The sequence below is a fragment of the Ursus arctos genome, unplaced genomic scaffold (genome assembly GCF_023065955.2).
Source record: "Ursus arctos isolate Adak ecotype North America unplaced genomic scaffold, UrsArc2.0 scaffold_9, whole genome shotgun sequence".
Classification (NCBI taxonomy): Eukaryota; Metazoa; Chordata; class Mammalia; order Carnivora; family Ursidae; genus Ursus; species Ursus arctos.
In genome coordinates, this window is record NW_026623111.1 from 59258423 (window position 1) to 59283033 (window position 24611).

The 24611-nt window shown below is 41.4% G+C and overlaps 1 protein-coding gene across 3 annotated transcripts in view; it reads left to right on the top strand.

Annotated features, from left to right (window-relative positions):
• SEPTIN11 (septin 11) overlaps positions 1-24611 on the top strand; it is an 88182-nt gene that overhangs the window by 39454 nt on the left and 24117 nt on the right. For all 3 annotated transcript variants that reach the window (XM_026509911.4, XM_026509913.4, XM_026509912.4), the window contains exons 2-5: positions 3854-3968; positions 13617-13812; positions 20663-20849; positions 24006-24167. In XM_026509911.4, coding sequence (XP_026365696.1) covers positions 3854-3968; positions 13617-13812; positions 20663-20849; positions 24006-24167 — 660 coding nt within the window. The remainder of the gene's footprint in view (positions 1-3853; positions 3969-13616; positions 13813-20662; positions 20850-24005; positions 24168-24611) is intronic.

Below are 24611 nucleotides of genomic sequence, written 5' to 3' on the forward strand. Positions count from 1 at the left end.
CCATCTCTCATGGTTGCCAAAGAATTATGACTTTAGAGAATTTTTTTTCCTACTTTAACATACTGGATTTTGATAGCAGCTGGAACCAGTGTATTGTCTGGGGCTGTCTGAGAACTTAGTAGATCACCCTGGCATACCAGTGACTAAGTGCATGGTCTCTGGATTCTAGAGCCTGACCTCTGGGCTCCGATTTCAGCTCCTCAACCTACTAGCTGTGTGACCTTGGACAAGTTACTAAACTTATGTGCCTCTGTTTTCTCATCTAAAGTTGAGGTTGGGTCATGATAGGTCATAATAGTAACTATCTTATAGAATTGTTAAGATAAATTAACTAGTTCATTATTAAGGCTTTTCTGGAACATTGGAAATGGTCAATAAATGTTAGCTGTTATGATGGTCATGGAATACCAAATGGCCTGACCCATCTTTATCCAATTGTTATTTCCTTTCATTGGTAAGGGGAGTGTTTACTGAAATTCTCTCTGAGATTTAATAGTAAAGATAATGTTGGAGATCAAATTTCAGCAGTATCTGGAAGGTTTAGATATGTAAACATTGGCTATGAAGTCTTCCCAGATAGAGGAAATGGTATGAATAAACTCTGATGGGGAGGAACGTGGAGTTGTCTCAGGAATAGTAAGGAATTCAGGTTAGCTGCAGTGAAAGGTACCTTATGGGGAGAAGTGGGAGATTAGGTAGGAAATTTGGGATTAGCCCATGGAGGCCCTGAGATGGAAGGCCAAGGAGTTTGGATTGGGGGCCTTTGAGTTCAGAGATCCCTTTTGCAGCAAAGTAGAGAGAGGAGGGGTTAGAGGGAATGGGGTGGAGTTAAGGGGACCAGATGAAAGGTGGTTGAGTCAGTAGGAATAAAGAGGAGAAGGATATGGTCTTGATAACACTTCGGAATTTATGCAAGGGATAGGAGGGTCTCAAGCATAGGTAAGTGCCATTAACGGAAATAGGGTGTGGGGTAGAGAAATATGATTTCAGTTTCATGAACATCAGTTTGAGGTACAGATGGGACAACCCTAGAGAACTGTCCCTTTGATAGAAATTCAGAACTGGAACTCAGGTAAACAGTTCAGTATTAGAGATAAAAAGCTGAGAGTCATTTCCAGATGTGTGGTAGTGGTTAAGGACATGATAATGCATGAAATTCCCGAAGACTGCACCCAATAGACTCAAAAGAGATCCTACACTTTTTGAAGGAAAGATAGCTAAGGCAAGAAGCAGTAAACATGGTGACATAGAATTCTGGGGCATAGGAATTCAGTTCAGTTGCTGTTGTGTATGACTTAAAGCTTCTCTTTGCTTTTCAACTATGGCGCTTTCCAGTTTTTAAGCCTGCTCGTGAACCCCAGGAGGAACTTCCTACTTCCCTTTTTCCAATCACATACTGATGGCCAGTGACCCTCCAGGTTCCTTTAATACTGGGCAGAGAATTAGGCTCAAGTTATGGAATTTTAAAATGGCAATATAAAATTTACATATTTCATATTACAAAGTTAGAAGACAGACTCTGAAGAAATAAATTTAAATTTAAAAAATTTCAAGACCAAACTGTTTTATAACCCTGCATTTTGTATGTGGTTTTCAGTGGGTATAAAAATACTCAGTGGGTGTGTGGGTGGTTTCTCGTGTTTTGGAAATGGTGAGAATATGAGATGCTGTGCACTGGGTTCTGGGATGAGAGCTATAATTACTAACTCTGATTCTTTCCCAGGATTGGCTCATGAGTGGATATCTATCTGAATCTAAACACCCAACAATGTGGAATCCACAGTAATAAACCACTCTTCCCCCGCCCCCACTCCGGGAAATGAAAAGAATTGTTGTGGTGGGGAAGAGGGGGAGCGTGGGATGATGATTCTTCCTCGCCTTGCCTCCTTTCAGGCCATTCACTGACTGTTCAGGTCAGAGATGCAACTCAGATGAAGGCTGGCGTGGTGGCATCTCCCAGACTAATGCACACCAGCCACCGCACAGCTGTGGTGGAAAGAGTTCTAAATATAACCCAGACTCATTTCAAGTCCTCCTCCCTCAAGTCTTGGAGGATGTGGTAAACACCCTAAAAATACCTGATGTCTGAACCTTTGAGGTATGGAAGAGGAAGGGGCAGGTGGTAGAATTAGGGCCATGTGGTGGTGTGAGGAGGCCGGGCCAGCTACCAGGCCTGCTGCCCGTCGGGGCCTGCTGCCTGTGGGGACCTGCTGCCCGTCAGGGCCTGCCGCCCGCGGGGACCTGCTACCAAAGCTGCTTGGGGAGCTCTCGACCATGCCATCCTGTTCAAGGATAAGTGCCTACTCTTGAGTCTCATATTCACTGTTGGCAGGTTTCAAGGAAACTATTCATAGACGAGGCATCTGCTCCCTGTCCCATTGACCTCAAACCTGCAGCTGCCACCATGGTATTCAAGGCAGCATGCTGGTTTTTAGTTGTATGTCACAGAATTAGAATTTTAGAGCAGCAAGGACCTTAGCCATTATAGTGTTCATAAAACATTCCTTTAAAATCACTGTATTTAGGCAGTTCTGGTTCTCTGCCTATATAGTGACCATTGTGATGTGAAAATGGAGTTTCAGCCCTTGATTATTAAAAGAAATCACTGTCATCCTTATGTAACATAGAAGAATAATGAAAATCAATCTTTTTAAAAATATCGATGAAATTATCCTGTGCAAAGCTTTTTCTTTTTTATTAAAAAAATAGGGTGTTGAGGCTCATTTTCTCAAACTTCAGTATTTTGAATATAAAGATCATTAGTAACAGAGCCAGAAAGAACACCAGGAGTCTTGTTTTCAAGGAGGCTTTCAATATCTAGTTTCTGGAATCCCAAACCATAATAATCATGCTGTACTAATTGAAGGACCGTAGCTCACCTCTGTTTTCTTGGGAAAGAAAGTTTTCACAGATTACCTCCAATACATGTGAGATGCATTCAAAGTCATGGAGGCAGTCAGCACCATTATAAAATAGCATTAATCACCCACATTTTTAAGTGTATGGTAACTACCTTACCCCAGTCTCCTTCAGTGAACTCTGAGAAGGTCTAGTGAGTGCAGACCTGTGCTGGGGGCTGTGCAGGGGGAAGCAAAGATAGCCCAAAAAGCCTGTATAGCTGATGGTGGAGACAGGACCAGTTCCAAGTGCTGAATAGTTTTAAATATGTTGCATTTATGGTGATTACAGAATTTTTATAATTGTAACAAGTATGTGCCTTCCATTCTAAGGGTCTCAGAGTTCCTTTTTTTTTTTTTTTTTTAAAGATTTTATTTATTTATTTGACAGAGACAGCGAGAGAGGGAACACAAGCAAGGGGGAGTGTGAGAGGGAGAAGCAGGCTTCCCGCCGATCAGGGAGCCCGATAGGACCCTGGGGTCATGACCTGAGCTGAAGGCAGATGCTTAACAGCCGAGCCACCCAGGCTCCCCAGTTCCTTTCTGTATCTGGAAGAGTGTTTCTTATTTTACACTCTGGGTTGAAAGTAAATTGGAAGGTTTTTTTGAATTCTTGAAGCCATCAGCATGGTTGTTTTTTATGTCCTTTAACGTGTATCTGAAATAGCCACCTCTAGAGGGTCATATCTCCCTGGACCAGAAGACTTGTAACCAGAAGTGAGATTCCTGGGGAGAGAGTCTGCCTTGGGAGTCCGTGTGATTTCGTGGAACACGCATGGCTTTGGAATTTTTAGTTCCTTCAGTTGTGTAGAAGGCAAGGAGGATGTGGTTTTAGCGGGAATCTTCTTTTCCATACCTGTCGAGAAGAGAGGGAGGGAGAGGGCAATATCCACAATGCGTGGTTTCTCAGGTGGCAGAGTTCATGAATTCTCTAACGTTTCCCGTTGAAATTCCAGAATGAAGAGCTTCGAAACTTGTCCCTTTCTGGACATGTTGGATTTGACAGTCTCCCGGACCAGCTGGTCAATAAGTCTACTTCTCAAGGATTCTGTTTCAACATCCTGTGTGTTGGTAAGTGACTCATCTCTTGCTGCTGAGCAAGGAGTCTGATCCTTCGGTGTTGGCAGGTGACTGTCAGAGGGGCACGTTTCAGGGAAAGAGGGGAATGATGTTTTTACTCTTCTTTCTTTCATTAGTGAAGTAGGGCAATAATACACATTGTATATATGTCACACAGTTACAAAGATTGAGACTTGTATTTGGTAAATGTTTCATAAGCTTTGTGATGTTACTCAAATTGTTATTTTTATTTGTGTCACGCAGTCAGGGGGTCAGTTCAATATTGTTATTAAAACACTTATTTTAATTTTTGGTGGGGGGGGACTTTGGTCCTAACTGGACTATAGGAAGTTGAAAGAAGGAACTGATATGAACACACATAATAAGAACATTCAAAAGCATTTTTAGAATTTATTTCTAGGCTCTGTGAGTACGGTGCAATAGTAACCCCCCTTGAAGTCTTTTTAAAGATAGACTACCTAATGTAAGTAACGTCTGGAATTCCTCTAACTTCCTTAATAAACATAATGTTTACATTTATGGTTTTAGAGCAAAAGAATTTAAAATTCTGTTTTATATTTGAAATAAATTTTCTGTCTGAATTATCAAATTAAACTTTTGTCTTTAAATTGGAATCTAAAACTGACCTTAGTTCATTCCTGGTAGATAAATGGAAAAAAAACCCCAAGAGACTTGATTTATTTGCCTCCTCAGTATGTTTTATTCATATCTTAGTACATCAGTCTAGGCCTCTGGCCTTGGTATTTTTCTTCTCTCTAGCCATATCCTTTTTAAAGGAAAGGCAGAAAAGAAGGGCGGGGGGAAGGAAAATAGAAGTATAAATCTGTTGGTTTGAAGCAGAAATGCCCCTGGAACAGATAATGGCCTTTCCTTCACTGTCACTCCCGATGAATGGCCAAGCTATACAGCAGTGAAGTGGTTTGGGCTGCATTGTTTTGTTGCCATTGTTCTGTTGTCCCCTGGGTGTATGCTTCAGAGACATCACTCTGAGATAGACCAGGAGAAATTTACATATGTAGCCAAGCGGACCATCCTTCCCCTAAGCTTGGCAGAATGTACCAGACTTATATCTCTTGTCCAAGTAAAATGAAGTGAATTTTAAAAAGGTAGGCATTGGATATAAGAACCACCACTTTTAAAATTTGTTAGTTATTAGGGGAAGGGGCAGGTTTTTCGAAAAACCTACCGGGTGTTCATTTGTGGAAAGCCACAGCTGACTTGTACACTAGATCAGCGCACACTCTGGCATTTTGTCTTGAGCATTGGATAAGACAATAACTGCAGAGAAACATGACCAAAGCAGCCAGCTCTCATGCATTCCCCTTTTCCCTACATGAAGCTGTTTAAAATTCAGCAGGGGAGCTTCTGAATGGCAGCTAGTTCTACAGAGTGGCACAAATGAGTTGTCTTTTCTCTTAGGGTAAATGCTCATTGCAGAGCAGGGCAATTCTTCATTAGCGGAGCAATTTGTTGGCAATTTGTTGATTTTCTATTGAAAAGTGTGCTAAATTATAGGCCAATTACTATTCTGGCTTCTCTTCCCTGCCTCCCCCAGCCCTGTCTCCAAAATCAGCTTCAAGAATACATGTGAGAGTTATGTCCCAGCCCCTGCAAGTAGGATAAAGCCTTTCAGTGGGACTGGGCTTGCTGGAAGGACCTGGTTTGACCCGGTGTGTGGTGTGCAGTGGGGTGTATTGGCTCATTGGCTGACCCTGTGTGTTAAATAGCACAATTATGATGCTAGTTGGAATTCATCACAAGCCACATCCACGCTGCCCGGATGGATTTGTAAAGCAGCTGCTATTCTGACTCTCCTGGGTAGGTGATAATGCCTATGATTTTTAGATTTTTATTCTGGGCTCATTCTTAAACATGTTTAAAATTAGTTTTTTCATTTAATTAAAATAATACGTATTTGTTTTTTTTTTAAAATTATAAGCTCTTCCCTGCCCCCTTTCCCCTCCTGCCCTCATTTCCATTCCATAGAGGTAACATTGTGGAATCCTTCTAGAAATCTACATTTTTCTGTACTTAAAAATTATTTTTGGTGGCTTAAAACAACACCGGCTTATTATCTTATGGTTCTATAGAAGTACCATATGTGTCCTACCAGGCTAAAATGAAGGCATCCACAGGGCTGAGTTTCTTTCCAGAACCTCTAGGGGAACGTACATTTCCTTGCTGTTGCCAGCTTCTAGGGGCTACCTGCATCCTTGGCTTGTGGACCGTTTCCTCCATCTTCAAAGCCAGCAGTGTTGTGTTTCTGACTGTTTTTGTATTAGGAAAATTTCCACAGAGAATTCCAGAAATCCAGTTTAAACTCAGTTGGGAGGCCTCTGCAACTCCAAAACACACTAAAAAAGTAATATATTGAATCATGTAATTAAGAACAGCTGGCTCTAGGGATTCACAGAGTGTTTTCAGGGCTGTGTCTCTGGTTCTTGATCCTGCTTGCTTCTGCTTGTTCAGGCTTTTCTCCGTGGGGCTAGTATGGCTTCCAGCAGTTGTTGCTGGCTTAGCAACCCCTGAGGAAAGAACCAGTCATTCCTGACAAGTCCCACTGAACAGTCACAGGACATCTCTGATTGACCAGGCCTGAGTCATATGCCCACTCGGGGTGGGATATGGGGTTAATTCACTATAAAACACAAGAGGTCCCCTGCGAGAAAGAAGACATGATCAGAAAGGAGGTTGGGCATGGAAGAGACACACACTGGACAGACATAAACAGCTCTCTCACAGTTACATGAGTACTTATATGTTTTGGTTTTTACACAGATGAGATCATGCTGTTCATACTCTTCTGTACCTTCCTTTTGTTTTTTTTATTTTTATTTTTATTTTTTTACTCTGCAGTAAGTCATGGCTATTCCTCCATGCCAGTATATCTAGCTGGCCAGGTTCTTTTCCATGACTCTTCGGAGCCCTTTGGTTGGAGCCAGCATTAGCTGTTTGGGAGACAGGGGTCAGGGGTATCAGCATTAAGTATTAAGCATACTTATCCACAGAGGGTAGAACACATCAAATCCCTTTGCCACAAATAATTTACAGCAAAATATCTGTATAAGAAAACAACTCTCACTGCCAATTAATGGTCCATCTATTATTTATTTATTTATTTGTTTGTTTATTTATTATTTAAATTCAGTTAGCCAACATATAGTCCATCATTAGTTTCAGACGTAGTGTTCAATAATTTGTCAGTTGCATATAACACCCAGTGTTCATCACATTGCATGCCCTCCCTAATGCCCATCACCCAATTATCCCATGCCCCCTACCCCCTCCCCTCCAGCAACCCTCAGTTTGTTTTCTATAGTTAAGGGTCTCTCATGGTGTTTCTCCCTCTCTGATGACTTCCCATTCAGTCTTCCCTCCTTTTCCCTATGATCCTCTGTGCTGTTTCTTATATTCCACATATGAGGGAAACCATATGATAATTGTCCTTCTCTGATTGACTTACTTCGCTCAGCAAAATACCCCCAGTTCCATCCACAGTAGTCCATCTATTTTTAAGAGTTTATGAAAAAGTATTCTAGTTGATCAAAATACTTTGACAGCCACTTAGAGGAGTCGGTGTCATTTAATTTAAGCATATCCGTGGTACTTTCTTTTCACCTTGTCACCCTACTGTCCATTTGTATTTTTTTTGACACAGCATGCACATGTGTGGTATTTATAGCATCGTTACTTTATTTTCATGTGATAAATATGGGAGGGAATTGAGAATTTTAAAAAAAGAGTTATGATCCTAGTAAGGAAACTGATCATGTTTAACAAAAAAGCCTTAGAATCATAATTTTATTGTGTGGCAAGAACTTTTAGGTTGCAAAGAAGGGAAACAAACCAGGGCAGGAACTAATCCTGGCATGAGCTTAGTGTAGTTTTAGAGGCCATGAATTAAATATCTGGTATTAGAACCCATCTGTGTTGAATCCTGAAAAGAAATTTAATAAAGAGGAAAGTAGTGTTCACTTAACAGGGAAGAAAATTCTTGATGTTAAATTGGATGCCAGAACACCCAGGAGTTCATAGTCCCCCCACTCTCCATCTTGCTTACAACATACTAAATCACCCCCCAAAGCTGCATTTGTATTTTCTTTCTTATCCATGCTGTATTTCTCTGGAGAATAAAAATTATTCAGCCTTTCTTCACAATTTTAAATTTATTTACCTTATTCATTTTCCAAAATGCCATTAACTCTATGAAAAGCTTCAACATTGATCCAAAGTATGTAAGTTCATTGTGTATATACAAAGATGAATAAAATACTGTAACATCCCTGCTTTTGAAGAACAACCAGTTTAAGTAGGGTCAAAGTAAATTAATAATATCTTGAAAATAGACATCTTTCTTATAATCCAACCATAGTTGTTTTGAGAGGATGACAGAAGAGGAATAGAAAACAAACAAGCGTAAGATCTTTTTAGCCAAGACTATACTGTGTACCTAAACTGTGGAATTTTACACTTCAATCTTTTTTTTTCTCAAAAATTTTGTTAAATATTTTTTATTTTATAGTTGACACAACGTTGCATTAATTTCAGGTATACATTTTTATCCCATTTTGCTTTTCCAGTAAAGGATATGAAATGATTTACAGGGTGAAATGAATGAGTAAATGAATAAAGATAAAATTAACCCCAGAAAATAAAGAGAAGCCAGGAATAGAGTCAGAATTCAAAGCTATCAAGTCAGTCTGTAGCAATTCTATCAGGGATACTTTTGTCTCTTATCCAGAGAGCATGGAATGAATCCATTCACCCAAAAAATACTTACTTTTTAAAGATTTTATTTATTTATTTGACACAGAGAGAGACAGCCAGCGAGAGAGGGAACACAAGCAGGGGGAGTGGGAGAGGAAGAAGCAGGCTCCCAGCGGAGGAGCCTGATGTGGGGCTCGATCCCAGAACTCCAGGATCAAGCCCTGAGCCGAAGGCAGACACTTAATGACTGAGCCACCCAGGCGCCCCCCCAAAAAATACTTATTGAGCACATCTTATGTGCCAAACGTAAGTTAAACATTTAACAATGACAGATTTATAGTATTTGTAAAGTCAAAACAAAATAGTTGCTCCAAGTGAAACGGTTTCACCTAGAAAAATCTCCCCCCCCTGGATTTTGAGAAGAGATACGGTACATGTCACTGCAGTTGGGTCTAGATTCCTAAATACTCCCTAGATCAGTGCTGTTCATCCATGCAATGCCACGTGTCATATGCTGTTCTTTCAAGTCCCTCATGCAGGCTGGTGGTATTAGACAAAGCATGTTTCATCAAAGGTGATGCAAAGAGGAGTTAAACCAACACAGCTTAGGTACATAGTTATCTGATTATCTGGCTTCATCCAAGAATAAAATTCTAGAATATTTAGAGGAGGCAGGCCGACCTCCATGCACAATTATTTGGATAATTAAACAAGTTGCCAGACTTGGCAATCAGTAAAAGATGCTGACTCGTGGATTGGCTCTTTGATCAATCTACAGTTACAGTTACCTTCTAATTAATAGTACAATCCTTCTGTGGTGACTAACATAATATGATAAAAAATCATTATTAAAAAAAAATAGTACAATCCTTCTGGGTCTTTTTTTCTTTCTCTTTTTCTTTCTTCTCTCTCTCTTTTTTTAATGTCCAGCTTAGAGCTTGTGGTTTAAATAAGCGTGAGAATAGGAGAGGTAGCCCTGCGTTCCACGGTGGTGTGGGTGTCCTGTTCAGCAGCCTTGGCAGGAGCAAGAGAACAAACGCCACAGACAGCGCTCTAAGAGTAAATCTCCACTGTCACAATGGAATGTTTAGGCAGATGTATTTATGACAGAATAAACAACAAACTCTGAAAAATCTACCAAAATGACAAATCTCAGTATAAATTATCATCATGATCATTTTTTCCCTTCAATTAACTTTTGATAAATGCCTGTTCTGTGCCAGATACTCCTCTAGGGAATTCTGAAATGCTTCAAAGTTGGTGTTAGTCATTTATTTTCTCAAAATATTGTTATGGTTGTTGGGTTTGAATTCAAACCTATGTCTTTCAGTTACTCGGTTAGAATGAAGCCTTTTGCTCTTCTGGGTATCTCAGAATTCTAGAAGATGCCCTGCTTTCCGAGGATAGAGAGAGGCCTCAGAAACTGCTGCACTCAGAACTCCCCTAGTTCTGTAATTCCTCTTATTCCAAAATCTGTCATTTCCTTTTCAACTGCTTTTGGTGAATCACACTGCTGCGAGAGTAGCTGTGTCTAATTACGGCCCTTAAAAGCACAGAGCATAGAAATGGAAAGCAAAGCACTCTGAAATTTGGAGGAACAGTGGTTTTTCTAACCCATTGATTAACCCTGTGCTATAAGTAGTGCCTGGAATGCTAATTGTTCATAATTTCCACGTTAATGTGAATGACAATTAAAATTACCTTGCCTTAAAAAAAAAAAAAGGCAGCACGATATTCCTGATTCACATGTGCTTAACTAATTCTCAGCCTAGTAAAATGAGATGGTAATTTCAGTCCTGTCTAGGTAACCTGGAATCCTTACCATGTAAATTGAAGTCTTTATTGCTGTTCTTAGGGAAAGATGAAAGTTAAATGGGTCACTCTGTACTGAGAGAAACTTTAATCTTGTGCAGAGACCTTTAGAAGGTAGTTCTGATGTTGTTCGTTTGTTCATGTTCTGAAAATGGGTAAATCTGGAAAAGAACTTTGTTGCACTTGAGAAACTTACACATGTAGCAGATACTGAAAATGACTCCAGCGACTGCAGTATTGAATTGCCTACCAGATTCTAAGTATCGAAGAGTGAGAGCCCTGTTTGTTTCTGTATCCTTTACACAGAACCTTTGTTTTGCTCAAAGTTATTTTGTTAAGCCATTAATCGTGGATATCAGCTGTTGAGCTCTATCACATTAGGGAGCAGAGACTAGATATCTTTTATTGATGGGCTTTTTTTTTTTTTTTTAAAGATTTTATTCATTGAGAGAGACAGTGGGAACACAGGGGCGGGGGGAGGGGCAAAGGGAGATGGAGAAGCAGGCTCCGCGCTGAGCAGGGAGCCCAACCTGGGCTAGATCCCAGGACCCCGGGATCATGACCTGAGCTGAAGGCAGATGCTTAACCATCTGAGCCACCCAGACGGCCCTCGATGGGCTTTTTTCGTAAGAACGTTCAGGAAAGTAAGGAAGACAGGAAACAGTCTCAACTGTTATACATCCAGACTTTGTGGAGATCTGGAATGACATTCAGGATATTATAGACGTTCAGTCAGTGTCAGTTGTGCTTTTTATTCACCATTTTGTCCCCAGAGCCCATGCTTGTCACATAGTACGTACTTACGTCTCGGATGCTAAGCTCTCTTGTGTCTATCCGCTCTCTTCCTCCTGTATTCCCAACTAACTGTCTTATCGGCATTACGTCTTCTATGTACTCACAGCCTTTTCTGCCTTGAGGCCTCTGCTTATTCACTTCCCTTTGTGTGTCTTTTCTTTTCCATGCTGTTGCTTTGTGTGCGGGTTGTGTATCTCTCATTCAAACTCCCAAAGAGAGAAGTTCTGATTGGATGGACGGGTCACTGTCCAGCATGGAGCACTTTCTTAGAGCCTAGTGACCAGGCTGCTATGGGTACCTTTGGTCGGGGGCCTAGCCCTGGTCCAGTCTACCTGTGGTCACTAGCAAGGTCACAGGGAATGTCTTACTCGTAAGGGGCATGTAGTTATGGCAGACACTTAGAATATCATTCTGTAATACTAAATTAGAGTCTGATTGGGATTCAGTCACATTCCAGGTCAGATTCTAAGCAATGCAAGAACACCTGTCAAGCTGGTTCATTGTTGTATTCCCAGAACTTGGCACATGGTAGGCACTGGATAAAGTACTGGCTGAGTGAAGCCTGATGAAGGAGGCTTCACTTTGCTCTTACATGTATCAGGGGCCTGCCTAATGGGAAAAGTTCAAGAGTAAGGTAAATGTACTTAAACAGTTCTTATTCTTTAAGTGAATCGTTATAGCCAGTGGTAAAACACATAAAGCTTCTAAGTAGAGAAAGCTCAAATCCAGAAAGGCTCCATCCTACTTCACTTTCACATTGTGTTTGAAAGTAATGAGTATTACAGAACCTCTAATTAGTAAGTGGATTCTGTCATTACAGTGGACAGTTGCTTGAAGGCTACAAATCCCAGAGCTCTTTTTCCCATAGAATTGTCACCATCCTAAAAGTCTTTATAGCAACCCTTTAGAAGAGGAACCTCATGGAATTTGAATTTGTTGAAAGAGCTGCAACATGTTGGCATGTTTAAATTGAACTGGAAGTGTAACTGGGAAATATTCCAGATTTGAAAAACAAAGGCATTCTTATGGATCCTGTTTCTTGATTTCTGCCTCCCTCTTTCCACTATCACACTCAGTTGCCGCCGCCACCACCACCACCACCACCACCACCACCACCACCAAGGGTAGGTTCTTTCTCATTGCCAGCTATCTTTAACTCAACATAAGAATTAGGATTAAGAGAGAGTTTTGCTTGACTCTGTTTTAGAGGCCTAGCTAACGTTCTTCTTGCTCCACATTTGGGTCTCCTTTATTGATCAGTGCAGTGGTCCCAGGTCCCTGCCACTCTCGTTTGCACATGTTAGGGCTTCAGCAAACACCGATTTCAATTGTCGATGTGAATTAACAAGGCCATTGTTGCAGGTTGCTTAACCTCATTTACTTTCATCATCTCAGGTGTCACCCTGAAACTGGAAAGACGATCTAATAAATGTTTCCCATCTTGATTCCAGTTGAATAGGGAAGGAAACATGGAAGTAATATGGAGGAGTCCTACGGATTGTAACTATAACTGGAGAATATCACGTGTGGGTTTTCTCTCTAATAGTAAAGTCAGGATGTTGTGTTGGTTGAGTGTAGGTGTTAGAACCACACAAACTTGGGTGAAAATCCTGGCTCTGCCATAGAACAATGTGACTTTAGACAATAGACAAGTTCCTTAAAGTTAGAGAGGCCTTCCTGCCCCATCTGTGAAATGGAGGAGACAAGAGTGCCTATTTCCCGGGGGATAGTAGTGGGATTTAAGTGTGATAATGCATTGGAAGCCCTTGCTATAGGGCCTGGCACAAAGTAAGCCCTCAGTAACTCTAACTGCATTGCTGTTATTGTTGAGTGTTGTTTTGAAAATGTAATTCTTTTCAACAACATTAGGTGGTATCCCATAATTTGGTTACATCAGATCATATAAATGGGATTAGTCTTCTTTTTCCCCTGGTAACAGAAACAAACAATATAGTATTTTTTAAAGTGATGTAATATTACACACCAATGTTTAGGAGAGAAAGAGATACGGTTTGTGTCTTTGTAATGCACACACTGCTACAGGCAAGCTTGCAGGTTCTTTTTCTCTGTCCAGAGGTTAAGGAGAACATCTTGATCTGTAAATGCAAGATCTTTTATGCTAAACGGTTTCTGTAATTCATTAAGGCATATTTAGGGACATATTTGATAGATCACACATGTAAGGAACTATCTTTTTGTAGTGGGATTTCTGGTGATACTTCCATGAAAATTTTACAGTTATGAGTATGAGAAATTCCTGATGAATTGAACTGGTGTCCGAGAGGCATTGACACATTCTCTTATGTTTCCCTTGTGGTCATGTAGGTGAGACGGGCATCGGCAAATCCACATTAATGGACACTTTATTCAACACCAAATTTGAAAGTGACCCAGCTACTCACAATGAACCAGGTGTCCGGTTAAAAGCCAGAAGTTACGAGCTTCAGGAAAGCAATGTACGGCTGAAGTTAACCATCGTCGACACTGTGGGATTTGGAGACCAGATAAATAAAGATGACAGGTACATCTTGGGATCTCATGGGGATATAAACGGATCAGGAGATGGCAGGACCTGTCCTCCGTAAATCCAAAGGCTAAATGTTCACTAGTTATGGGGCTGGTCTTCTGTTGCCTAAAAGAAAAGGCATTCTTGTTCTCTGAGAAATTTTCTTAGAATGTTCTTCCCTGAGGTCAGAACCAGACAACACAGTTGATTCCAGCTACTTTAAGGGAAAAATGGATTTCTTAGAAGGAATAAATTAGCTTGTGGCATTTTTCCAGAGGGTCATGGAACTAGATTTGGGGGCTTTCCCAGCAGGAAAAGCAATCACCCAACAATTCTACAGGATGGTTGGCAGAAGCCCCTGCCACCAGTCACCTTATGTAATTTGGTACCTGTGACACTGGGGGGGAGGTCCCTAGAACCTCCACCAGTTCTGTCCCAGATAAGCAAATGCCTTTACCATCACTTGCAAGGGGAACAGGTGTGGCCTGTGCGTGGCCTCTGCCATGTTTTGCTCACCCCCTGCCTCTAGGTCTTGTAAGGCTGCATTGGTTTGGTGGAAACTAAACGTCATCTAGAACTCTAGCTGAGAGAATCTGAGAAACGTGGTTTTTGTTTTTGTTTTTTGCAACTCTGCAAAATGAGAAGGCATTAAAGAGTAGAGGAATTTGCAATGAGCATCTGCCATGCTCTCTTAGTCCCTGAGGCGGATTGGGATATTTGACTTAATCCCCAAATTCTTACGGATTTCATTGAAAACTGAGAGTTGATGAGAAATCATCTGTTAGAAGCCACAGCCCAGGATTTAGGAGACCTGGGTTATAGCCTGGATTCTGCCAGTGACAAGCAATGGGACCGTGGCAGTTTATCTCACTTTAAGGGAATGTCACTAGATGTGGGCTACTGTGTACAGTACTATTCTTAGGCAGAGGCCTAAGGAAGGACACTGTGGAAGGCAAGGCCTGGAAGAGGATGTGGTAATAAGGGGTCATCCTGTATTTTGAAGTCTTTGGTCAAAGTGATATTAGCTCCTAAAACCTCAAAGCGAAGAAAGCATTTTTATGGCAGATGTCCTGGAAAAATCCTGATTTCCAGCTGGGACTGGATCTTGCTATTGATGTGAGTGCTTGGTGTGAGGCACTGTGAGTCCTTCTGTGAAGTGTCTGGGTCTTCCTCTAGGCTGCTAAGAGGGGTGGGCAGCATGCTGGGTGCAGAATTGCCAAATCGAGTCTGAATGATTGTGGTTTCAGTCAAGTTTAATGAGGAATTTAGGTCGACTGGATTAAACTTTCCCCTCTCTATCCAGTGGGATTTGTTAAGCTAATGAAGTAATACGTACAATAAACTATATATGTGGAAGAAAGGATGTGTTTAACCTGCTTAAGAAATAAAATATTTTCTAAGAATTGTGTTCCAATAGTTTGTATGTAGATAGAGGCTACTACCTGTACGTCTTACGTATTCATTCATTAAAACCTGTTCACATAAACTTGAAGATTTCATTATAAAATAATAGTTAGGTTTTATTTTTATAAAATACATACTCAATTTATAAAGCCAAGTAAGTTTGGCTCTGCTCTCTGAGTTACTGTATGCCTTAATTTGAGGGTAGTTGTTAACCTTAAAACTTCCTGGTGTTCAACTGATTCGTTAACGTCGGTCCCCAGATATTGTTCACACTCCTTCTCGAGATCTTCCATCCTATTCATCATTGTTAACATCAAATATCTTATGACTATTTTAAATATTGTATTCATTTTCAAAAGAAGTTAGAGAAAGTTAAAATTGTCCCAGGTCCAAAGATGACTCTAGACGGGGGCTTCCAGAGACATTTTTATGCAGTGACAACATAATGGGAATAAAACACCAAATCAGTAAGATATGTTTGCTTAGGACTCAGAAATTTTATTAGTACCAGGGTTCGTTCTTTCTTTTCTTTTCCTTTCTCTTTCTTTCTTTCTTTCTTTCTTTCTTTCTTTCTTTCTTTCTTTTTCTTTCTTTCTTAAATTTCCCTCAAAACTGTGTATATTATGTGCATGTGTTTTATAAAGAGGAACTTGAACTATTTCTATCTAGAATGTGTATTGCCTAGAGATATCTTAACTATTCTGATATATATGAGCACCATAGTAATTAGAACGAAATATTTAATTCATTCTCTAGCTGAGCACTGAGCTCCATTTTATCTATAGAGCAATTTAAATGGTCTTCAATAAACATTGTCCTGTAATAACAGGAGCAATTGTTAGATGTAGTGAGAAGGATTTTATTTCGCATCTGGTCAAAATGAACTATCTGTACATTGTACGGGGTGGGGGACCGCTAAGCTCAGACCCTGCAGCTGAGCTGTTGCTCTTAATTTATGACCTCAATGCCAAGGAATGATGGAGAAGTTACTGCCTGAAGGCTGTTTGTAATACCAAGTGAAATAGATGAAGGGAAGGCCTTGGCAACAAGAACAAGAACACAGGTGCATTTGGGGGGCTGGGGAGAGAGCAGGGGTTCCCTGTCATTGGGCAATCACCATGTACTCAGAGCGAGCCGTATCGCCCTCTGTCCGACCCACACAGGTTTCTCCCTGGGGTTGGAGGATGTCATGCTTGTGCAGTCCCTGATTGCAAGGCAGTAACCGGACCTTTTCAGGATGCCTTCCTGCAAGAATGAGAACCATCTTCCAACATCTTTCTGCTAAAACTCCGTGTGCTCTTCCTGCTCAGAGCCATTGCCTCAGTGGCTGCACTGAATTACCTCTCCCCAAGTGGCGATTTTCCTCCAGCCTGGTGGTTTCCACTGGCCGGCACTGAACAGCAAGTGGCTATTACAATACTGATTCTCGTATTTGCAGCTGGAGGCCTCTTTAAGAAATTATCTGACTCATTTGGGTCAAATAATAGTTTCCAAGGAGATTTAGAAGAGAGGAAGTGTGATATTAACCTAACCTAGATACCAAATATTTTTTTTCTTCTGAAATTTCTTGACAGCTGTTGCATAACCTCTTTAAATGGCATTTAGAACTCTGTGCCCCAGAAGGCATTGTTGACACTGTTGACTCTAAACCTGAATTACTATTGTTTAATTTTTTTTTTTTTTCGGACAGTCTGCTTCCATACAAGAATTGGAAGTGAGATACACATATTTTTGCATTGATATGTAACCATATGGAAAGCAATGTGCTATTTCTCTAAACCCATGATTATTTTTACTACTTTGGGGCTGAGGCAAGCTTTTCTGCCATGAATGCAGGACTTCAAGAAAGTCCCGGCTTGTTTATGTAGGCTTCAGTCATGTCAGCATTCCTGCGTGAGTATCTGCCTGGGACTGAGCTAGCTAGAAGGAGGCAGGAAGAGAGATCTGGTAAGGTTTCCTGTTATGTTGAATAGCATGATTAACTCTTCGTGGGTTAAGAGCTTCTTTGCTTTGCTGTCTGTACTCTTCAGTGAAGAAGGGAAGGAGTCTGGAGAAGAAGGTAAACCAAGTTTTGTCATGGAACTGGAAATAGAATAATTCATTTGCCCCACATTTGGGAAATGGGAGATAGAATGTCAATGGCATATAACTAACTGTAATGATAATCAGCCCTGAAAAGCATGAATAATTGAAATCTTCAAACTCACCAGATCTTTGTATCAGAGTTACAAAAGGGTAGTGAAGTGGCCCAATAGCTCTTTAATTTCTGTTTTTACTAAAGTTTCTGATGGAGGTAGTTGAGAGATAAGGAAAACAATTTTAACTAACAGCAAGATAGAGAAAAATAGATGGTAGGTATCTGGCCATATATAAAATGGAGAGTCAGTCCCTCAACAGTGGTGTTGGTTCTTCTGCAGGAATGATCAGTAGGTAGCTTGGGTGGATAGAAAACATTGTATAAAATATTTTTTCCATCAGTTTCAGGGTCAGCCTCTGTATTTTATTGTGAATTCTGTGACTGGGGGTATATGAACAAAATGAGTTGTGGGTAAAAAGGACTATCCCCATGCCTTAAAAGGAAATGATGTGACAATGTAAGGACTAGATTTGATTTGCCCTTCTCCACTTTCCTCTGCTTGGTATGACTACAATCCAGAGAAGTTGGAATTGGCCAAACAGAAAATAAATGGGTGTCCTTTCTGTAAGAATGGAAACTGGCAAAAGGCAGAATTGAGATTAAACTTCCTTATCTTTATGATTGTGAATATAGATAAGAAGTGGAAAGGAGTAGGAGAGGAGGGGCAGATCATTTGTTTAAAGGATTATGAAGGGCAATACAAAACTACTGGCTGATTTAAACTACAAGGAATGATTTTGGTAAATAGTTCTCCGGGAGTACATTTCTTTTGATTTGTTATAACAATTAGAAGTTAAAATTAGGAATTTTATGATTGATTGTGTGTGTGTGGCGGGGAGGAGTAGAAGAGGAGGTCCCGGGGTGGTGTACATGGGGTGCCATTCTGCCATTCACCAAGCGAAGGAATACAGGGAAGTGTGGGTTTGGGGGCAAGATGAAGAGTCCCGTCTTGGACACGTTTATTTAGAAGAGCCAATGGAGATACCTCGTAAGCAAATGGATAGATGGGGCTGAAATTTGAGTGAAAGATCTGGGCTACAAGCAGAGATTTATGAATTACCATCCCTTAGATGGTAAGTAAAACACAGGAATAAATGTGATTTTTCATGGAGATCACATAAAGGGAAAAGAAGGAGACCGGAAGATTAGCCAGAGCTCCCCGACAGGGGCAGGCAGAAGGAAACCCAAGATGTAAGAGACAAAAGATTTCTTGGGATATATTGAATCCAGGGCAGAAAGCATTCCTCATTGGAAAAGGAGAGATGTTATGCCTCGCATGGTCTTGGAGGACCAGAATCAACACCAGAGGCAAGAGGGAAATTAATAGAAAGCAGAAACATACTTGGAGCACTGCTGGGGAGGAGGTGCTGAGGAGCTGAAAATCAGGAACTGGTGAGGCAGGAAGGAGCAACTGCTTGTGAGCTGCTTTTCCTTTCCTTTTCTAAGAGGGTGTTGGAGAAAGACCATGGTTCCCCAAACACATGCCTCAGCGTCCGGAGACGCAAAGATCAGGCCTTGGACTGACAGGGGTGGACCTCGGTGGAGTGGCCCGGTCCCCTTCCCTGCAGGGCATGAGCTCAGTAGCAGAATGGTTACCATAAGCCGGATCCTTTTTCCCCTGCTTCTCTTTCTAGAAAGTCAGGCTTGCTTTTCTCTTATTTGTTGTTTATTATTTTTTATTATATTACTGTGAAATAGTTATATCTTACTCTTACGTGCTAGTCCTTTAGATATATTAGCTTATTTATCACAATAGCTCTCTGATATAGGTACTTTTTTGTCCTTGATTTACCTATGAGAAAATTGAGACACAGGGATGTTTAGTAACTTGCTCAAGGTCACATATGTAGTGAATTGTGGAGTGGGAGTTGGTTTGGCTTAAATCCATGCTTCTAACCACTATCCTATGATATTATTGTTGTGTAATACCTGCCTGTGTTTTAAAGTGAGAAACATAGAAGAAACTTATCACTTGCTCATTCTTTCTATTAGAATTTATTGGGATTTCTGTTGTCATATTTAGAACTTTATTATTACGGAGGCATATCCTGCTTTTTCTTTAAACCCCTAGAGATTTTGTCTGCTCAGATTGAATCGGTGGATTATGATGAATCACCAAGGAAAAATATCAAGAAACTTTTTTCTGAGTGCTTTCGATTTTTGGTTATACATATGTTTTTTGTTTTGTTTGTTTGTTCTCTTAGGGTGTCTGCTGTCATCCACATTACAAAGATTCCTAGTTCCCTTTCAAGGATTTCAGTTTACTATATGAGTCAGGGGAGCTAAGTGTTGAAAGGTTTTTATTTTTCTTAAAGCTTAAGTCATTCCTCAGCAGGGTAGTAAGTTTGGGGAGAATTAACCCATTGTGTTCCTAGTAGACCAGTCTCATTGCGGCTAACACTGACTTCTGAGCAGTCCCCTGGAGACCTGAAAGTTTATAGCTTTTCCACAGTGACCTACTTAATGTATTCCTGAGTCCCTGGAGAACATCTGGTTTATCGAATGCATATTCCCAGTATGCTATTAATGCTTATGGTCAGTTAATAGAATCATAATGTAATTATTTAAAACAGATTTGAATTATGATTTGTTGAGAAGAAAGGGTTACAGAGTTCACCTTCAAATCATAAAATTTCGGAGTTGGAAGTAATCTTGAAGCTCCTAATCACGCAGGCCCCTCAGTTTATAGATGAAGCTGTGGAAGGAGCACAGGGCTAGATGAGAGCACCGAGCGCCCCTCATCTCCGGAGGGGTGGGGCAGACAACTGGGGAAGAGCTCCCACTAGGTGATGCTATTGCCTGAAATCAAAAACCACTTTCCTTTTGTGCACCAAAGTCAATCAGTTGGCAGAGGCTGTCAAAGTCACTTTATTAAGACAGATTTTGAGACTCCGTTTCAGCCCAGCAGGAAGGAATGCCACAATCTCTTAGCAATGTCTGCCATGGGAAGTGACAGCATGGTTCACATATTTATAATCTCTGTTTTAAAGGATGAATGTTAGCCAGGAGAATACTAGGAAGAAGCCTGTTCCGGGTAGGGGGGCTAGCGTGAACAAAGGCAGATGAAAGCTTTGTGTGTGTGCTTGGGACAGGAGCGGTGAGCCAGGGAGGGAGTGGGAGAGAGGAGATTCAGAGGTGTTCAGGGAACGGAGGATGGAAGGCCTGGGATGCCCAGGTTAGGCACTGGGGGCTTCAGCTCTTAAGCAAGGGAGCCACTGAAGATTTTACTGAAGGATTGTCCTGCACTGACCTGCATGAGAGGTTTAAGACTGGAAACATGCTGATGTGAAGATGTGTTTTACAAAACATTCTTCTGCATTCTAGCTATAAGCCGATAGTGGAATATATCGATGCCCAATTTGAGGCCTACCTGCAAGAGGAATTGAAGATCAAACGTTCTCTCTTCAACTACCACGACACCAGGATCCACGCATGCCTCTACTTCATTGCCCCCACCGGCCATTCCCTGAAGTCTCTGGACCTAGTCACCATGAAAAAGCTGGACAGCAAGGTACCCACTGCCACTCTGGCCACCGTCCCCTCTCCTTTTAGATCACCTTTATCTGAAGGCTCTGATTTATTTTCTCCTCTTAATGTCATTCGGTTGTATTGTTTTGTCTTACAAGACTGTTTTTCACAGCAGTTTTAGGTTCACCGCAGAGTTAAGAGGAGGGTACAGAGATTCCCGAATACCCCTGCCCCCACATCAACACCCTCACCCGATGGGCACGTTGTTCCAGTCAGTGCACCTACATGGGCGCCTCCGCCCCCAAAGGCCATTGTTTATATTAAGGTCCCCTTTTGGTGGTGTACATTCTGTGGGCTTGGGCACATCTATAAAGACCTGTATCCATCATGATAGTATACAGAGTAGTTTTCCTGCCCTAAAACTGCTCTGCACTCTTGCCTATTCATCCCTCCCCCTTCCTCCAACCCCGTAATTGTCTTTTCTGGTTTACAGAACAATAGGGTTTAGCAATGTGAGAAAAATGCTTCAAAACCTCTGGATGTTAGGCTAAACAAAATAAAACAAACACACAAATAAAACCATGGAGCTCTTTACCAGGTATTTTTAGTTCTTAAATTAGCACCAGTGGGTACTCTGACGAGGGCTGGGGAATTACATAGTGGAGGCACCTAAAAGGTCACAGAAAGGGTTAAATTTAGGGAGCTTGAAACATGAAGTCACAATTTGTTTATTTTCTTAAAAGCTTTCTCTAAATTTCTTTTTTAAAGGTCTTTAAAAGTTTGGCTTTTAATATGAAGTTTAGAGTGAAAAAAAAGGGTATTAAATTTTTTTTTTACTTAGGTGATAAGGACAGTCCAGCTCCTTAGATTTAAAACTGAACTGCACCCAAGTGTTTTTAAAAAGTAGTTTCTGTTTGACGCCTGAGCTTTCCACATTAATAACCTCTCCCTTTCCCAACATTTGAAGGAAAGTACTGAGAAGTTTGATAACATTTAGTGATCTACTTTACAATTTGATTTTTCCTTTCGAAATAAATGGAAGACAGTTCATTCTGAAAACAAAGCAGCAAATGACAGTGGGAACGACCCCGAAGAGAAGCTGTGGTATTTTCTCTTCTAACCTCCTTTTGGTTTTCAAGAAGAGTCTTATCGTCTCTAGAGGGTTTCGTTGGGTGTTAGTTTTTATCTAAACAACACTGTTGGAAAGATGCTTTCTCTCCGGAGGAACATGATAGAGAACACGTAGAAGACCAGCCTGTCCCCAAGGCTTCTGTGTGAACTGGCCGCCGAGGCGCCGGCAGGCGCAGAGCCAGGCTCCTCGGCTTCCAGCATGCTCAGACACACGGACGGATGGCATGAAGGGATTACTGCCGCTGGAGTGCTCTCCGGAGAACAAATAGAAACCCTTCTCCGTCGCATTTGTTTCAGCGGCAGTTAGCCACGGACGGTGGAGGGATCTGGGCCGTGAGGCAGGCTCCCTGTGCTGTCCTGGCTGCAGGGCAGCAGGCGGGATCGTGACTGAGGCCACGTCTGTGGACCACGCCAGGCTAAGATTCAGCAACAGGGTTATGCTTACTAGAGTTGCGTTAAAAAGGGAAAGACAATAAAGCAAAGCAAACACAGCTGGAAAAAACAAAAAAAAGTCCCCAGAGAGCAGGTGAAACTGCTTTCAAAGAATCGCTGTTGCTGCACAGCTGGGCACGCTGGGTAGCGTCTGAAAACGGTATTTGATAGAAGCAACATGTAGAGTTCAGGCCCTTAGCTCTATAAATCACAAATATATGATAATTTCAGAAAAGATTTTCAAGTACCTGCCACCAAGGAAGATGTTAAATCTAAATTGTTTGGTTCCTCTATCTACTCTGATCAAGTTGGCCCAAGAAGCTGTGGAGCTCTGCCCTTTTGTCTGTGTAACATTAACTGAGTGCTAAGTGTGTACGGAAGATAGCCAGTAAGAACAACAGCCAGTAAGAACAATGGGAAGCGTGTTGTTGCTCGGGTCCTGACCCAGACGTCGTCTTCGCATCAGTGTTTTTCTCAGTCTGTGACTTGCTGGATGAGCCCAAGCCTGAGGAGGGTAGGAGTGGGGGGAGGAATGAGGGGTGAAAGAGGTTTTTCTATCCATGTGTCTTCTCATTGTGATGTATCAGGGATTTTGATTTGGCTCTTGGAATAAAAGGAGAAGCAAAGGAAGGCAGACATGACCAAGAAAACCTCCCTAAAGACTCCCTCATTGTCTTGCTAGGATGGCTTTCTCACCGAGCCGGTCCCTCTTTCCCCTGAGCTGGATGGAGAGCACGGCCCCAGGTATCAGATGTCAGTAGTGTCTTACTGAAGCCTCTATACCTACCATGGGGTGGAAGAAAGTTGATCTTAAAAATAGGAATTTTAAAAAATGTGCTGTGTGGACAATGCTGGGGAAAGTTGGAAGAATGACTGACATTGGGGTTTGGGGCTGGTGCTTGAGGGTGTCCCTGGCTCTCACTCTGGGCTTTCTGCCACGGTTGTCAAACTCTGCCTTCTTCCTGGTCTTTGTAGCCTGTGCTCTGAAAGTGAGCCTTACCTTTGGCACTAGGTCTCATTCTGGCATGAAGAAGTAATGTGATAGAAGCTGGTATTTCCAAGGAATTGGTTGGTATGATTTTGAAAATTTTAGGAGTAGGTGAAACTGTTTTTGTTTTGGTGAATACATAGGTTCTCCACTCCTAGCAGTCATTAGGGAAAAAAAAAAAAAGATGATGTTATCCTGGGCGAGTTGGATATTCAACTGTTCTAACTAACACAGTCTTGGCGATCACACTGTTAGGAACATGTAAAAATCAAGCTCCTCAAGTAGCTTGGGAGGGGTCGAAAAGGAGTGGTTGGTTACTCAAAGAATAGGCTTCTTTGTTATTGCTATTTGTCATAGAGTAACACTTCCTTCTACTCGGTAAAAAAAGAAAAAAAAATGCGGTAGCACAGAAGAGGAAATTACAAGTATGCTCTCAGTGCCGGAAGGGAGGGAGTAAAAGTGTTCACAGGTGGAGCGAAAAGATTATCCCATATCTTCTTAATTTTGCATCTGGGCAGAAAGTGATTTTCAGTATCATCTCTATTTTTTAGGTGAAGTTTACAGTTTTTGTTGTTTATTATATTTCATTCACTTGTCTTATTTTTCTTACATTGGAATTGTGTAAAAATGGATGTGTTTGTTTTGTAGGTGAACATCATTCCAATAATTGCAAAAGCTGACACCATCGCCAAAAACGAACTGCACAAATTCAAGAGTAAGATCATGAGTGAACTAGTCAGCAATGGAGTCCAGATATATCAGTTCCCCACAGATGAAGAAACGGTGGCGGAGATAAATGCAACAATGAGTGTAAGTCCTCAAGTTAGGAAGAACCTACCAGTAATTTTTCTGAAAGCTTTTCTTGGTAGCAGCATTGCAGAGTGACTAAACACTGGACCAGGAATCTGATTCTTTAGTGTGGCCCAGCCCCGCCACTAGGGCAAGGCACTTAACCACCCTTCTCCTCAGTGTCTCCATCTATCAAATGGGAAAGTTAGGCAGGCTGAACTCCAGTTTCCTTCCCGCTCCAACAGGTAAGATTTCTACAGCAGATCTCACGGGAAGAATGCCAGCCCAGCACCACCTCACACAAAGCAGCTGAAAGGAAATAGATCTCTGCTTGTTTTGGGCATTGTTGGCAGAATTATGGCCACCTGCCTCATTTTGGCTTCTGTGAAGGGTTCCTGCCTTCTCCTCCTTTCTGTTTCTCCTATCCTTTCCTGAGTCATTGGGTTAACTGGCAGTTGAGGTATA